At 42.1% G+C, this 17,397-nt stretch overlaps 1 protein-coding gene across 2 annotated transcripts; it reads right to left on the bottom strand.

The window, feature by feature from the left end:
• Positions 1-6,618: 6,618 nt before the first annotated feature.
• LOC123106202 (AP-2 complex subunit alpha-1) lies at positions 6,619-17,186 on the bottom strand. 2 transcript variants are annotated; one of them, XM_044528425.1, is made up of 27 exons: positions 16,807-17,184; positions 15,075-15,206; positions 14,859-14,984; positions 14,373-14,435; positions 14,191-14,288; positions 13,907-14,114; positions 13,113-13,184; positions 12,945-13,037; positions 12,663-12,764; positions 12,427-12,524; positions 11,628-11,709; positions 11,433-11,521; positions 10,989-11,094; positions 10,838-10,903; positions 10,427-10,533; positions 10,241-10,345; positions 10,036-10,156; positions 9,737-9,922; positions 9,358-9,657; positions 9,116-9,196; positions 8,858-9,022; positions 8,688-8,774; positions 8,469-8,594; positions 8,262-8,342; positions 8,118-8,189; positions 7,363-7,442; positions 6,619-7,248 (listed from the first exon to the last, which is right to left on the bottom strand). In XM_044528425.1, exons 1-27 carry the CDS (start codon positions 16,936-16,938, stop codon positions 7,098-7,100), a joined length of 3,129 nt encoding a protein of 1,042 aa, XP_044384360.1. In that variant the 5' UTR covers positions 16,939-17,184; the 3' UTR covers positions 6,619-7,097. The 2 variants fall into 2 exon arrangements, with proteins under 2 accessions (XP_044384360.1, XP_044384359.1); XM_044528424.1 differs by having other exon boundaries at positions 10,036-10,345; positions 16,807-17,186.
• Between the last annotated feature and the right edge of the window lie 211 nt (positions 17,187-17,397).

Raw genomic sequence — 17,397 nt, 5'->3', positions numbered from 1 at the left:
AAGACATCCCTCCCATACAATTGATCACATGTTTTTATTTCTCAAGAAAGGTGACCATCCGTCCCTGGGTGGTCTTGGGGGATTTTAATGAAATTTCGTATTCTTTAAAAAAATACGGTGGTAATACGATACCAAATGGAATGATAAGGGATTACCCTTTTATTTGGAGAAGAGGCGAAATTCGAGAGCGCCTTGATCGGGCGTTTGCAACATAGGGTGGGCACATAAATTCCCTAGATCGATAGTGATCAATGAAGAACATGTTTATTTGGATCATCGTCCGCTGGTCTTGGATATGGATTATTTAGCTGACGGTATCTTCATACGACCAGAGGGGTGTGTAAAATAACTTGAAGCCAGATGGTGATCAAGGTAGAAACGGTCACTGAAATTGTTAAGGCTTCGTGGAAAAAAAGCAAAGTTAGCAGGTACTATTGGCCCTTCTTTTGCTGATCGAACACGAGCCGTGCAAGCTGATTTGCACATCTGAGATCGTGAAACTCTCAAGGGCCCAAGACAGAGAATTAATAATTAAAAAAAGAGTTAGAGAGACTGAGGTGTGGTCCTCTGAATACGGAGTCTCGTTGCAGACAAAAGGAGATTATTATGGTAATTGAGAATTTGTTGGACCAAGAGGAAATCTTCTAGGTACAAAGAGGTCGTGCAAATTGATTGATGCAGCCATGCCTAGGAAAAGGAGAAATAATATTAAAAAACTGTTAGATGATTCTAGGATTTGGAGAAAGGATACGGAGCTAAAGGATCACATCGCTTGTTATTTTTTCGAAGCTCTTCACATCGGGAGTTTAGTATCTTTTTGGTAGGAGAGTGCCTACTGAAATGAACAATGTTCTTTTTGCCCCTTATACAGCTGAAGATGTTTGTAAGGCGTTGTTTGATACTAGGGACTTAAAAGCTCGAGGCCCAGATGGTCTCCATGCTATCTTGTATAAAAGATTTTGGTTCATGTTAGGGGATGAACTAATTGAGGAGGTTTTGCAAGCAATCAATACATGCACTATCCCAAATGGGTGAAATGATATTGTGATTTCACAAGTGTGTAGAGATGCTATTAGGGGACGGAGATGTGCGTCTTTTCATCCCCGTGGAGCTGTTGTTGGGCACATTATACAACTCGACACATTTCGTGGGTTTGCACCCGTTTCGGTAGTCCCCGAACCCGAAACCCAGAAAACGCGGCAAAATACATTTTTTCTACCAAGCACTGATCCGGCGCGGCCCAACCCAAAGCTACCGAGCCCCCCACCCCAAGCGTCGATGGTCAAACCAACCCCTCGCTGGGTGGCCAATATCGCTTGCTCCCTCCCCCCTCGATCGAGCCATCATCTCTGTCTCTCTCACACACACACACACACAGAATACCTAATCCTAAACCTAGGACCCCAGCCGCCGCCTGGCTCGATCCCATCTTGCAAGATCCGGCGACCACGACTTGCGCCGGCGAGCCTCCTCGCTTGGCATCTTCTCCACCGCCGCCGGTCTGATCTGGAGAAAGGGCGCCGCCACCGGTGACGAACCCCATGGTAGCCTCTTCACGTCCCAAGTCAGGTGAAAGGGCGCCGCCGCCGTTGCCGCCGGCGCAGTCTGTAGCCACCCGTCGCCTTCCTCTCTCAACAAAATGGATTCAGAATCCTTGTACAAATAATATGCGGTGTTTTTTTTCAGGTCAGCATATTGCAGGATACATGTACAAATTGCTACTGTTTTAGTAGACTTGCAAGAAAAACATATAGTAGAGTCCAAATTGTTACTGCCATTATGTTCAAAATAAGACACCAAAGCTTATAATTATGTTTTTATTCTTTTTGATAGGTTAATTGATTCATTGACGACACCGTCAACAAAAACTACAATTGTACATTTAGTTACAGGCAGTGTGCCTAAATCTAAGGATGTTTCCTTATACATGTCGATTTTTCCGTGGGTTTAGAAAACCCGATGAGTTTTGGGGACGGGCGAAAAACTAGCCCCATGCATGATGATGGAAAGGGGACAGATTTACGATTTTCTCGTGAGGATGGGTTTGGAAAAGCAAAACCCAATGAATTTCATCCCGGTTGCCATCTTGAGCTGAGTCCAATACTATGGTGAGCTGAGTCCAATACTCGCCTGAAGCTGTCAAGATCAAATCCGTCGACAACTGAGGAAAGGCGTGCCTTCCTCACGTTCATCACGTTCAGCTTTAATGTGGACAGGTGTGCTGCTAGATTTCTAATGTGAAAAGCACCCCGCAACTCGGACCCACTTCGCCTTGTCGCTCTAGCTATCTACCCTACCGCAACAAGATACGGATACGGATACGGATACAAAAAAGTCCGTGCTTTGCATACATCCTATCGAATACCCGCTTCCGTGGCCTCGGATCGCAATGAATGAATGATACCCTAGTATATACAGTGCCGCTGTCCGCTACACCTTTCTTGTAGGTTAGAGCAACTTCAACGGGCTGACCCAAACGGACGGCGATTTCGTTCGTTTTTTATCCATTTGGGTAGGCCGTTCGCCCTGTGTCCGTCCTGTTTTTCATATGGGTCGGCAGCGCGCCCAACGCGCCTACCTATATATGCAGGCGTGGCCGGCTGGCCGCCCAATTTTACATTGCATTCAACATATTGTGAAATGAAAATTTAACAAGCAAAATAGTTTAGCCGCCCAAATAAATAGTATAGTTTTACAGATCAAATAGAAATAAAAATGTTTCACATAGTTTTGCAAACGAATAAAAGAAGATACATTTATTGATTGCCAACATGAGTCCACATATGCTCAACCAAATCATTTTGCAGTTGCACGTGAGTTTTCCAATCACGCATGTCTTCATGAAACTGAGTGAACTCCTCAAATGTTGCCGCTACTCCATGATCAGGCACAACATTCTCACCCTGAAACTGAAAGCCTTGATTGCACAGACGTTCCGGGCGCTCGTATTCTACAATCATATTGTGCATGATCACACAAGCAGTCATCACCTCCTATAGTTTCTGCGTGCTCCAAGTATTAGCAGGATACCGAACGATACCCCATCGAGATTGCAAAACACCAAAGGCACGCTCGACATCATTTCTAGCACTCTCTTGCTCTTGGTTAAATCTTTTCTTTTTCTCTCCGATAGGATTGGGTATTGTCTTTACAATAATGGTCTTGTTTCCAGACTTGGTTTATGTGTTACTATCCATCACGATTCACGACGCTGCAGGCAGCCACTTGTTTGCCATCCCCAAAGGAGGATCCAAGGTACTAGTACTGTACCACCGTTGACCACCGTACCACAACGGGACAACACACACTAGACACTACTACTAGTATCCATTTCTTTTCACCATTCCAGCATAATTATCCGGGAATGTTATCTGAGGACCATAAACATCTCACTGACGGTGCCAGCAGTTTTCGCATGAAAATAAAAACCCCATGGTTTCTAGCAAAAATGCAAATAATGCCATCTGCCACCGGTCGCAATGATAAAAACATAAACATAAAACCGTGGCATGCAATGCAATGCGCATCATCATGGCGCGCAGGCACAAACTTTACTTACAACCGCCAACCACCGACATGGACATGGGCCTTCTGTCCATGTACTGTGGCATATTTTTCAAATGACTACTGATTTTGCTACTTCCAAATTATGCTAAGAAACCAGACCATGTACTGCTACCTAGCTAATGATGATTTCTTACCTTCAGCCTTTGCCTTTTACCTTGAGCTGCACACCAAAATCACTACCTGTAAAACACAACCCCTAAATAATTAATTCAGTGTAACCGAGAAAAGAGAAAAAGAGAGATGAAAGGAGCAAATCCTTAACCAGCAGAGGAATTGGCTCATTAGCACTATATTCTGTAGATATGTATTCGAGATAGCAGATACAATTTCTTTCTTTTTTAACATGTGATAGTTGAGAATTTCTTTTACCGGCACAAGACCAGATCTGATAAGAGAGGGGACGATCGGTACCAACCTGGGTCGGCGGACAACAACAATGTGCACCGCACCAACGAGACAGTAGCCTGCCATGGAATCAGCGCCAAATCCTGCACCAGTCCAGCAGAAATGAAACACACAATTCAGTGCAACGAAAAGAAGCCTGCATTGTAAAAATTCTCAGATATTGTTTTCAGAGTTGCAGCAATGTTACAAGCATATAAGCTCTCAAAGTACCACATGTACATTGAAATTAAAGAAACAGTAATTCTATTCTACTCGGCGTTGAACCTCCTCTCCCCAACAGAAACGAAACACACTATTCTGCAGTGTAAAATTCTTAGGGATTGAGTTCAGTTCACACAGTGGCATTGTTACAACAATATGCAAACTATGCGGCCAGGATGACGAGACTCTCCACCACCTCCTCCTTGGGTGCGTTTTCTTGCGCATCATTTGGCATGACATCTTGGCCTGGTGCCGCATGCCTGCAATGCCGCCCGATGGCAACACCGACTTCTTCAAATGGTGGACGGCGACAAAGACAAATGTGCCGGCAACAAGCCTTTGCAAGGGTCTTAACTCCCTAACCATCCTCACTTCATGGGCCATATGGAAGCACCGCAACGCAATCCTCTTCGACAACGCAACACCCTTCCACGGCAACCTTCTAGACGACATCAAACAGGAGGTGAAACTATGGGCAAGAGCCGGCGCCAAAGGGCTCGACAGGATCATTCTTGTAATATAAACTGTAAACTTGGAGTCTGAGCATCCTCCTACTTCTCTCTGCTCACCCCTGCGCCCGGGCACCGCCGTGTATTGTGTACGATGCCCGGGACGCTAACCTTGTACTCTATCCCACCCTATCAATGGAATGATATGCAATCTCGCGTATTCGAGAAAAAAAAATTGTTACAACAATATGGCGCTCCGGAGTTCTGGGCGGCACCGGAGACCGCTGGCAACGGCCGGAGGAAAAAAAATGAACAGAAACCGCACCGATTGACTTACAGTTTCAGGTTCAAATCTTGCACCTTCTTCTCCCCTTTATTAGAAGTATATCCTTGAGTATTGCTCTCTCGCTACTTTGTGCTTCAGCGTCATTATTATGAAGCCTTTATGTCTATAATATGAAAGATGAGAAACCAGTTGTGCCTGATACTGAAGAACAACAGCTAAGTAAATGGCTCGGTCTTTCTGCTTAACATGACCTACAAACCCCTTTCTTTGTACATGTATTAGGAAGAAGGCGAACAAATTTGAAGTCAGAAAGCAAGTTTTCGTATAATTTTTATAAAGAATGTTTAAAAGCTACTATGAACTGAAATGGTTGTAAACTCATTAAACTTTCTCCACTGCAGCGTTGCTAAAAGAGGAAGACTTGCCGCTGCACATCAATACTGATTTGAATCCAAAAGTTGAACTTATGTAAATACAGGACAAGGCTGGTTCTAAAAGGTAGAACGCCGGAGGTTTCGGGTGGCATAATACACAAGCACGCAAATAAATTCAAAAGGTGATGCTACACAAAGAATTATGCTACCCATTTACCCCATTGGCATCATTGGAAGTTGCATGCTTATGTGTTGGGGAACCAGATCAACACAAAGAAAGTCATAATTATGAGGTTCAATTTAACGGTACTAAATTTGCCTAGAAAAACAATTTTCACCAATGAAACACATATGATTTGAGTGTTGACGAATTTGGTTGCACTCACAAAGGTTCAGGTAGCAGGTTATCCCACAAGTTTTAATTTCCCTGAATTATCCATGCAATGTCTGACTGATAAAATGGTGTACCAAAATAATGAACGGTTAGACAAACAGATTCTGGAAACATTAAGCTTCGAAATTAAAAAACATAGAGCAAGGTGTGGGATTGCTGAAATGAACAATGGCAACATCATACAAATTACACCCTGTTTGTTAGAAAACGTGTGGAGTATATATCCTTGAGAATCTTTTAGAGCTTGTGATCTCCTAAACCTTGTAATTCTTGCAGCCAGCATACACACAGAGAAGAAAAGAATTTCCATCTCATACAGAAAATGCGTGTCTATATTCAGGCACACATAATCTTACCCCAAAGCGAAGAAAACTGATACATATACACATGATATTCCTGCAAGAATGTGCCAAGAATATCGAGAATTAATATCAAGTATAAAAATGCATGGTCAGCAGGTGAAACAAACACAAAACATACAATCAGGTGAAAGTAGCGGAACCCAACACGAACCTGGACGGGAGGAGAAGCTGATTCCGTACCATGTACACAAGGCCATCGAGGACGAATCGGGAGCAGAGGAAGCCGAGGGAGAAGGGCTGCGTATGGGCAGCATCCAGGCTGCGGAGCGTCATCCCCAACCTCGACGGCAGCACTACCAGCAGCCCATGGCGGCGCTCCTCAATGTCCTCAATGGTCTCCATTGGTGTGGTCATCGGCCATGGCGAGCGAAACGGGCAGAGAAAGAAGGATGAAAAAGAGGAAAAGGGTGTGGGCGTGCAACTGCCTCCCTTGGTGGGGAAGGAACAAAACACTGTCCATTTCCTTCACCATTCCACCATCATTACGACCGTTGAGTTCCCCAGGATCAACATATCACAGTGGCAGTTTTCACATGAAAAATGCTATTGCATTTGCTGCAAACAAACATAAACAGCGGCATTATCATCATCGGCCAGTCTGCCTTTGGTTGGCAGCAAACCTAACAACCTTTTTCTTTATATATAAACACTCGCACGACCACACAAAAAAGCTACACATGTCAAGTCATCTTCACCACCACCAATCCACTTCCTTCCCAGGTACTTACTGTACTAGTAGTAGTAGTAGGATACATCTCAAGGAACAAGAGAAGCACGATTACACACTATGGCAAACACAAATTATGATCCATCGATCGATGCTACTAAGGGCCCAAAAGAATACAATACAGTGCTTCCTTTTCTCTCCTCTCCGGTGCAGCAAGGAGAACCCACCCCGCCAGCCCCTTCCTTCCTGCCCAGTCATTATCATACCTTCGACAGCGCTTCATCGTCTTGGTGGCAAGATGGAAGCTTCTGGGCGGTGTTAGATGAAAAACTACTGCAATGTACGGCTGACAACTGTGGAGATGCTACTGTTTGTTCCAGCATCGTCTGGTTTCATAGCAACCCAGCTAGCATGGCACCAGGGTCGTTATATGTTGTCGCCGGCACCGCTGCTGGAGGCAGCTGTGGTTGTTGTGGAGTGGGAGGGGGGGCCACTCGAGCCCTCGGGATGTCGATCAAATGTTCCTTGATATACTCCTTCAACCTGTTCAGCGGAAAATAAGTACGAGATCAGCATTTGTTTTTCTTTCCAGTATAAGCCATAACCATGAATGAATTGCTGCTGACTCTAGAGGTGAAAGGAGGAAGGAAGGTATACTCGAATGTCAGGTTTTGATCTCCTGATGCAACTGTTAGCCGGAGCTGACTTCTGTCTTGGGGATCTGTTTCAACTCTCACCTGCAAAATGGTCAAAGGGCATCAGATTAGAAACCTAAAATTTATAACTAGATGAAATCATAGCTTATAAGACAAAACTGAAGATGGCACCCCAAGTACTAAAATGGGACAGCACATAAAAGCATGCATATTTCAAGGATTAGCTAAGAATTTATCCTAGCTAATTGCTCGATGTATCAGAAATATTCAGGTGTAACATTGTCCTACATGGTAGTAGTTAACAGGACAATTTCCTAAGAGATTCAGTGAACCAATGAAGCCGCTGTACATAAGTATACTGAACTATACATTACCCTAGCTAGTAAGAAGGATGATGCAGCATAAGCTGCATAGTAGAACAGAGATGCACCGCGTCACCAGTAGCACAAGAGGCTAGAAAAAAAAAACCACAAAAGCCACATGCACAGTCTTCTAATTTTCTATTGGGCTATTTGGCATGTTGAAATGTATCTTAAATAATGGCAGGCATGTATTGGTTTGTGCAGTCAACTTGGCTTGAGCTTCTTATCTTACGTCTAACCAAACGGTGCTAGCTAGTCAACATATTGTGTAGATAACGGACATGATGCCAGAGTAGCTCAGTAACTGAGAGACTGGTTGTATACAACAGCTTAGTTTCTTCCCAGAGGGATACCCAAACTAGCAATTCAATGGACTGATCGCCAGGATACTTACCAGACAAAGCGCGGCATTGGTTGTTTCCGAAAAGAATGTAGCACACGCCACCATGTTGTTCGGGTTGGTATCCTAGTAAAACGAACAAGTTCAATAATTCGAAATTAAAGAGCTAAAAAAACATGGGGGAATGGAGCAACATACAAGTCCAGGAGTAACTGCCAGGTGAAGGCTCAAGAGAAGGCTAGCCATCTCAGGAATAGGTAATGGTTTTACACCTCTAACCTGTGTGTTCACATAAAAAAAAGGGGTTCATTAGAAAGGCTGATCCAGTAAGCCCTTAATCAAGTAATGCTGATGATCACTACTAGTACTTAGCAGTTCACTAGTCCATAACACAGGTGACCTTACCACTTCTTGAACCTTGGGTGACTGAACATTCCATGTTTTCCAATGGGCGAAAAAATCTTCAGGGGAAAGAGTTATAGGTTGCAAGAATTTATGCAACACAATAGGAAGTCGAAGTTTAGCGTTCACCTGAGTAAGCAAAGCAAATACACTGCTGTTACATTGTGAGAAAACAAAAGAATATCTGAACTCTCGGGAAAAATGATGGCATAAAACAATCACCAGTGCAGCTCCATGTTTATATGAGAAATCAAGAACAGCAACATCTCTACTCGCGCGGAGATTTGTAACCTCGACTGGGATTTGCACCTGAAGAACATAGAAAAATGAAAATGAGATTAATTCAGGAAAGAAAACATGGAAAACGTGAATTGTACTGCAGCGCGTGGTACCTGTGCTCTAGGAGGAATAGTATCAGGTACTGACGAGAGTTCCACTTTAAAATGGCTAGGAGGCAAAATCAAAGCCCTCAATGACAAAAGGGGCGAAGTATTTTTATTCCCCAGGAAAAGAATAAGACGACCATGATGGGCCCGCCACTCTGCTTTTAAACCAATCTAGAGGTAGGGAAAAAGACCACACAGAGGGTTCAGGCAGCAGAGATAAGAAATGCTCAAAAGGAGGAAAAAAGATCAACGACTTCTGCAAACCTGGATGTTAGGATCCTCATACAGAACTCCACTATCTTTCGTGCACAATATATTAAACTTCTCCTCCACATTGACAATTGGCTGTAGAAAACAGAGTTGGTCAGCAGAAGAAAGCAGCCAGCACATATAAAACTGAATGACAGTATGACATATTCTGCTGATGCCGCCACTAAATAGTGAGCATACAGCCATGAAATAGTTCCATATAAAGACACTAATGTTATGAGAAAGTATTGTAATACCTGAACAGAGTTGGACTGGTCCTCAAGGGTAGCTAGTGCCAAGTCACCTACTGGACTTTGATTAGCCTCCAATCCTTGAGCAGGAATTTGCTCTACAGCAGCAGGAGGACCCTCTATTGCAAGAGGGCCCAAAAGGTCTGCAAGGAGGTCTGCTTGAGAAGCAGGACGAGATGCAGGAGGCTCAACTTTACTAACAGGAGCGGGCTCAGTGATGATCTCGACATTTCTCTGAACTTCGACGGGAGCACCATTTTCTTTTGGAGCTTCTACCGCTGTTTCTTCATGACTGACATTGCTCTCCTGAATATCATAAATATTGCTTAAATGAAACTCACGAATGATGCCCAATGTATTTCATAACTAAGTAAGAAGGTCATACTTCAGCAATGTTTTGACTTGGCATCTTCACAAGAGTTAGATGATTAGCAGCTGGTGCTGGTCCGTTTACAGGGGGCTGAGCAGCTACAACAATAGCACTGGATGATTGTTGCTGACTTCGTAGTTTTATGGCACTCTGCTCTGCTGTGTCAACTTCAGCATCTTCAGCCTTTTTCAACAGAGCAGACTAGATTCGACATGCAAATACATAATTAAAAAGTTAACATGAATCCTTCTTGATGTACCAGCAAATATGAGTACACATTACACGACTAACAGGTAAACAGGATACATGTTTACCTCACGTTCAGGAAATTTTGGCATTTCAGCCAATACATCAGCCAAAGCAGGACCCTTTCTGCTTAGTTCAAAATATTCAACTGCTCTCTGCTGAATTTCAACATCGATATAACTTTCATGCCTGAAATGTAACGTAAGCGTAAAAAAAACTTCACAGACATAAAAAAGGTGGCGTGTCATCAAAGCAGAATGAGTAAACTGGTACTTTTTAAATATTGTCAGGATTTGTTGCTGCAGTCCCGCATCAGGAGGCTGAGTGTGCATAAGTATCTTGGCATAGGCTGAGATAATAATGGCAACAGTACTTGACCTGATGAAAAATCAGAGAATTAAATTTTTACATTAGAGCAGAAAAAAGAAGTTACTCAAGGAAGTCCTTTTTACAACTTACGATACTGTTGGAAGCCTGTCATTTATAATGGTAAACAACTCCTTGGGGCTACAACTAGGTCTTTGGGCCAAAAGGTGGCCATACTCTCCAAGAAGGTAAGCACTGACCTGTATTGGCACGAGAGTAGGATAATGTGAAGTAAAACAGAATACAGACAAGAAGGGTGGACACTTGGTAGGTAGATTGGATTCCTTTATGACAGACAAATAAAAGGCATAACGAAAAGTCCAAGTTTAAATGAGGTCAATCATGAATAAAGGTATGTTTTATTTACTTATCAACACTTCAACAGACTGTACTGCTAGTTAAACACAGGTTTATAGTGGGGCTCTACAAATTAAAACGATCGAGCAGTTCTGAAAAATCAAACTTCATGATACTAGCACAACAAGTTCAGGTCATGTAAAATACCTTGACCATGGTCTCATGCAAAGCAGGCTTGTCAAGGTATTCCCTCGCCTTAGCTGCAGCATATGCCTGAGAAAGTTACGAGTCAAACATCAGGTCCATCAAACAGTACTGAGAAGATCCGGCAAAAGTGGAATCAGAAATATGCAAGAACCTGAAGATCCTCATTGTTGGTGACAAATTGCACCACTCGATACCATATATCATCACTTACAAAATCTCCCGCTTTGTCTATCAACTGAAGTATAACATCAACATACCTACACAAACAATAGTTAGATATGCCCGACACTTCGCAATGACCTGAAGCTACAGAAATAAGAAATCAGCATAAATTAGTGTGTCCTTCTCTCCAGTTATTACTCTACACAAAGTGCAGCAACCCAATACAGAAATATCAGCTTTGCAGCCTGGTCAAGGTAAACCCATTTTAGGTGAACAGCTACTTGATCGGGTTTGCAGGTTACTGGCTGTGCATGCAAAAATACCGCATGTAGCATGTATGTAACGAATACATGCAAGGCAATTTAACTTTCAAGTTCAATAAGCAATACCAAACAGTGAAATATGGTCTGATCCCGTCGTAAAAATTCTTTACCATGAAAGATTTGGAGCAAACTTCTCTGCAAGAATGGCTGCCTTCAGAGCCAGCTCTTCACGCATTGCAAATTCAGCTGTGTTAAGATACTGAGGAAAATGAAGATAATAAATTAAGAACAGCACAGTAAGTATTAACAGGTGCCTACTTAGAAAAAAAAATCGTTTGCAGGACCATTATCACAACATGAGTTACCTGCAACAACTCCTCAACAATTTCCTTTGCATTTGTAACATCACACATGCCATACAGCAAATCAAGAGCCCGCCTTCTAATGCTGCATGATAGAAAACACATAAACATTAGCACACCAAGTGTAGGTAAACATGTGAAAACATACTGAATTAATAAAAAAGATGCTAATAATATAAAACACCTCTTAAGTGGCCTGTGTACATAGCTGTGCACATCGTGTTAACTACTCAGTCATGATGGAGCTTAACACATAAGCACTGTTCTATTTTTAACACTGGGAGGGAGGGAGGGAGGGAGAGAATAGCAGAAGGCTGGTGGAGAAAACAGGGTTTCAAATGAAGCCAAAAAATATATGTGCCTCGAATCAAGCAGCATTTTAGTAGGAATCGTCTAATGGTACTTGGATATTCCAAAGAAACTGTTTTCAATGTAGTCAGATTCTAGGTCCAGCATATCGTGAATGTACTACTTCTCAGGAAGGATGTCAAACAAAATGTTCAAATAACAATTATTAATACAAGGTATGTACTCAGGCTTGCCTAAAGTAAAAAATGACATTAATGATTCAATTAATTGCAGAAGAATTCACAAATTAGATTTAAGTGGCTTGGCTGTCACAAAAAGAATGCAGCAGGATACTCCCCTACATTGAAAAATAAGGTGAGGAGTTCCAAACTATCGACCTTAGGTCAAAATTGTGATCTGACTGGTTTGAACTTCTTTATATATTATTATTTTTTCAGTGTTAACCAGTTTATAATATCTATGCAACCACAGATGCTGGAAAGTCCTCAGGTACCTGATATCTGGATCCTTCAAAGACGTAATGATCTGAGCCTGGTGCCTTTTTATTATATCCTGTACATCTGTTACTAACAGCATTCTACTCATGTTCTCCTGTGAAGATGAATGGAATGTTGTTACATTATAGTAAAATTTACAGTCACGCAGTTTGATTCTAGTGCAACATCGGGAGACATATGGCGTAAAATCAAGTGAAGGCGCTATTGCAAAGGAGCATGCTTAGCCACTTACCAGACCAAGATACCTAATATTGGGCTCCCTGACAGCAATAAACTTGCCGAGAAGAGCCACGCATTGGGACATCATCTCCTTTTCAGCATCAAGATGCATTACCTGCATTGAGGATAAGTATTGCACAACAATTTTTTATAAGGAAAAGGAAGAGATGCTTAAGCATAAGAGGCTGTCGAGATAAAATCTGAATTAAAAATTGATGTAGGAGAGGAAATGACAAGACAAGTTGCTACGAAAGAAAATAAACAGTAGAAGCCCAAAAAGATAGCACGAACCCACCAGAGCAAGAGCTTCAAAGAGGACAGCATGTGAGGCATTATTCTTGTTGACGTTTTTAACGACATCAGTACCCATCAAAATACGCTGTAAAACCTACAGAATTACAGGAACCATTATAATCCATGAACTATTTGTATATGTGGAGTACAGTAGTAAAAAGAGTTGTACCTCAAACAAAGCTCGCCTTGCACTAGGATCTTCAATGGTAGGGAAGTACTGAAGAGCTCTCATTGCCTTAACCTGAAATATTAATAAAATTAATTTTAAAAACTAATGAATGTGCAGAAAAATTGCATCCAACATGAACAGCAGGTATATATATTTCTTTGAACAACCCAGCATAAAAAGTAGATAATGGATGTGATATAATTCAATTTTAAGAAGACAATGGAAACAATGTGTCCTGCCAGGGCCACACAAGCATTGTGTAAAACTACCACCCACTAAATAAAAACAGAACGTAATGTTCCAACCATAGCAACTCCACCAGCTTTGAGTTCAGAATATCATAAGATTTTGTTGCTTACCTAGTATGCACATCAGAGATTATGTAATATTAATTTATGGCTTGTGAAATGCGCGGCTTAGCATTGTAACTTTCTTTAGCCACAACCCAAGTACATGCTTAATAATTCACATCACATTTGCACACCGAACTCCAGAGATTCAAATGTTTACGATAACAAATCACAGAAAGAAGCATGCAGCTATTTACGTTTTTTCCCGGTCAAGCGCGATAGTAGGTAACAAACATAAATGGCACAAACCAATTATATGAAAATAAATCAGACACACAGTATTTGAAGACCAGCTGAAAAATAAAATCACAGGTATGCAATCAGAGTTGAAGGAGAGCAAGATTTCAGCAGGTTATGACCGAATAGATTCAACAATCTCCATACAAATTTATGCAGACCTAACTTTAACCAAGCTGGATGAGACAAGGAAAGAAAAGAAAATACCTGAAGCCAAGGAGATGGAATTCCATAGTAGGTGTATTCTTGGGGAATATCTTGGTTTCTTGCCATCCTCTCCAATATTCTTACACACTTTGGAAGGCAATTCCAATATGCTTCAGCATTATTAGATACTAGTGAGACAAAAAGGCTCATGACAGATGTCAGCACACCTAGATCACGCTCATCTAGAAGTTGTGCCATCCGATCAGACCTGACATACGAAATGCAATTAGCTAAGCAATTGTGTGCAGTGGGTAATAAAACTTCATGTTCCGTTATGTTAGTACCAGCCATCGATATTCACAACATCTGGGTTCTTCCTATAAAGTCGCAGAAGGCATAGAGCAGCCTTCTTTCTGACTACAGGCCGGCAGCTGCTTGAAATCTGATGAGTAGGTGTTTCATTAGTCCAATCACTCAAATAAGAAGATAGGGCTTGAAATCTGATGAGTAGGTATTATCCACTTACAAGAAGTTTCTGGACATCAGGGGCCAATGACTCAGAAAATTCTTTCCCACCAATATTACCTACCTGAAACGGATTTAATTAAGGAAATACACATAGAATAGAAGGCGCAAATTTTCTATTTCATTAAATAGCTGAGTAATGCACAATAATAAAAGCCACTTAACAAAGCCCAAAATAAAGTAAATTCTCATAATACTGGGAAATTTTGTCAGTGCAATTCAGGTTTTGGTTGTTAAATTCCTAAGGAGTAGTTTTTACATCTTGATGTCCTTTTGCATCACTATCTTTTTCTGGTATCGAGTAACATTTCCCAAATGTGATGTCTGGTGTATGCAATAGTTAGAAAAGGATGTTTATAATAGTACTAGATTACATATTCGCAAAAGCAGTTCTATTTTATCAGATTTGTTCACAATAAAATGTCTACGAAATTCAAGTAAATCGAAAGAAGATACAGAGATAGAAGAGTAGAACAGGATGACATACCATCGTCAATGCTAAGCACTGATAAGTCTCATTTCGTCCTATTATGTCATTGCGTACTGTATTTATGACCATCCTTAGAAAATCGTTATTCTCGTTAAGTAAACAAGATGTCACGATGTATCCAACCTGCAGCACAATCAAAAGGTAGCAATTAGGAAACAAATTGTACTACTGGAAAGGAGAGATAATTGAGAATTTCAAAGATGCGGCTTTCACCTGTTTCTCAGGATACTTCGGCGCGGATATCAAAGAAACAGTTTCCATATGTCCAAAATCAACATCGTAACCCAGCATATGTATATAAAGCATTTTCCAAACATACTTTTTCTTCTCGTAATGCGACAATCCCTGCAAGATGGCAGATAATGGTGCTTTTTAGTAAGGTTGATTTTCTGCTGCCTTAATTGCTACAATACATGCATATAGTATCAGTGCCAGCAGTACAACCCTGTGGGGTCAAACACACTGTTCTTGGTTTTAAATTCATGATGTTTTACTAGTATGATAACTTAGTTTTGTTAGAAGAAAAGCTGTGGGTTAAATGACCCTGCAGCCTCAACATTGCACCACCAGTCATGTGCTGACGAGACCAATACCACTTTACACTTAGGATTGTACATGTCTAGCACAACTGGCCTGACATGAAGAAGGTGTATATCGAAATATGGTATTTATTTTAATCTGACTCTACAAACACCTGGTATGTGCAAGATGTATGCACACGTCCATCCATGTATGGATGAGGATTATACTGTTATGCAACTAGCAACTAATTGCTATATGATTTGGTTGGTTTTCACATCCTTCGGGAGAACTCCCGCCTATGTAATGGGGGTTATCACGCCTATTGTAATCAAGCATGAATTAATCAAGTTAATACAGTAGTTCTTAGTCTAGTTTAAGAGTATTTATCATAGTGCACGAGTGTGCATTACAGCAGCTTGATGCACATGCATTCAGGCATATGATGCTTTTCTAGTGGATCAGGCATATGATCACTGTTTGTTGTAGCACCAATTTCATATGTAGCAGTGCCACTTTGCCACAAAACACCGAACTAAGATACCACGGTGTGGAGCTTTGCTTTGTACTCCCTCCGTCCCATAATATAAGAACGTTTTTTATACTAGTGTAGTGTGAAAAACGCTCTTATATTATGGGACGGAAGGAGTAATTTATAGTGTGGGCACAAACTATATGTGCCAGCATCAATCAAACCTCCAAAAAATTTATTTCTATGGTAATATACACGACAGTCTTTCGTGTAGAAGATAAAAACGCTGTTGATAGATTTTTCACCAAAAGTAGCCATGTGATTTTTGTTGCTAACATTCATCTAGGACCAAATATCATTGCCAGTAGTGTGCATGGGATGGGAGGCTATGTCATTGTCTACAAAATGTGATCAACAGGATTTGAGGTAGAATGTAGCTTCACAACATTTTGACAGTTAGTTTTGAATGCAGAGTTGGTCCTGGCTGGTCTAGCATACGGAAGTGGAATGTAAACTGAGAGATTAGCTTATTCGCAACCCGGTAGTGCACTTTGTAGCCATTATAAACCTTTCAGTGTCAGTTCAGGACGGTGGTTGTATAGTAGTAAACTGTTAGCAGGTGATAATGACTCAACCCAAGGTCATTGAGCTTCACAATGTCTGCCCCAGCAGCTCAATTCCCTTCAAATAGCTCTGCCCTAGCAGGTGAATTCCAACCCCAAACTAGTTAGTTACTCGAGGCAATCGTCAGCACCACTGCTTCAGAGTTGCATCTGAACTGTGCGCCGCAGACCAAGCACAATCCAACAGAGTAGGATGAGGGTACTGGCCACCATCCACCAAACATTTCGAGGCTACTACTAGTACGACCCAATTGGCAGGTCCGTAATTCCCGTGGAGCGGAAGCCGGCCTGAATTCTCCCAGATCGCGAAATGGATGGGAGGGGATGGTACCTTTTCGTTCTTGAAGCGGGTGCGGATGTTGCCGAGCTCCTTGTCGACGCGGAGGCGCTCCTGCTCCTTGTTGTGGCAGTTGCGGATGTCGCTGATGAAGACCGACAGCCCCCGCATCCCGGAGAGCGCCATCCCCTCTCTAGGGGAAGGCCCAGATCTGCTCGCCGCCGCGCGAGATCTGGCCGCCCTCTCTAGGAGGGGAGCAAAACCCTCTGACCGCGGGGCGCCGGAGTGGATCGGCGCGCGGAGGTGGGGGATTCGGTAGGGGAGGGAGACGACCGGCGACGGTGAGGATCTGGGCTGCCTGCCTCGCTTTTTCGCTGCTTTCTTTTCTTTCTTTCTGGATCCTCCTCCTCCCTGTCTCCAGTCTCCTCTCCTCCTGTCCTCCCTGGTTGGTTGGGCCGATATTTTAAAATGTTTGTCAAGCATATAAGCTTAGTTTTATTTCTGATTGTTTTCTACAGGGGTTATTTGATTTGTAGAGCACTAGTTTTTTTTTTTTGAACGGTCACCGGGGGGAGAGCCTCCCCACCTGAATATACTACCACTCAAACGAGAGAACCGAGAGTCACAGCATAGTTCAGATTACAG

This window comes from Triticum aestivum, chromosome 5A (assembly GCF_018294505.1).
Source record: "Triticum aestivum cultivar Chinese Spring chromosome 5A, IWGSC CS RefSeq v2.1, whole genome shotgun sequence".
Taxonomy (NCBI): Eukaryota; Viridiplantae; Streptophyta; class Magnoliopsida; order Poales; family Poaceae; genus Triticum; species Triticum aestivum.
This window is presented reverse-complemented; position numbering and strand designations above follow the sequence as displayed.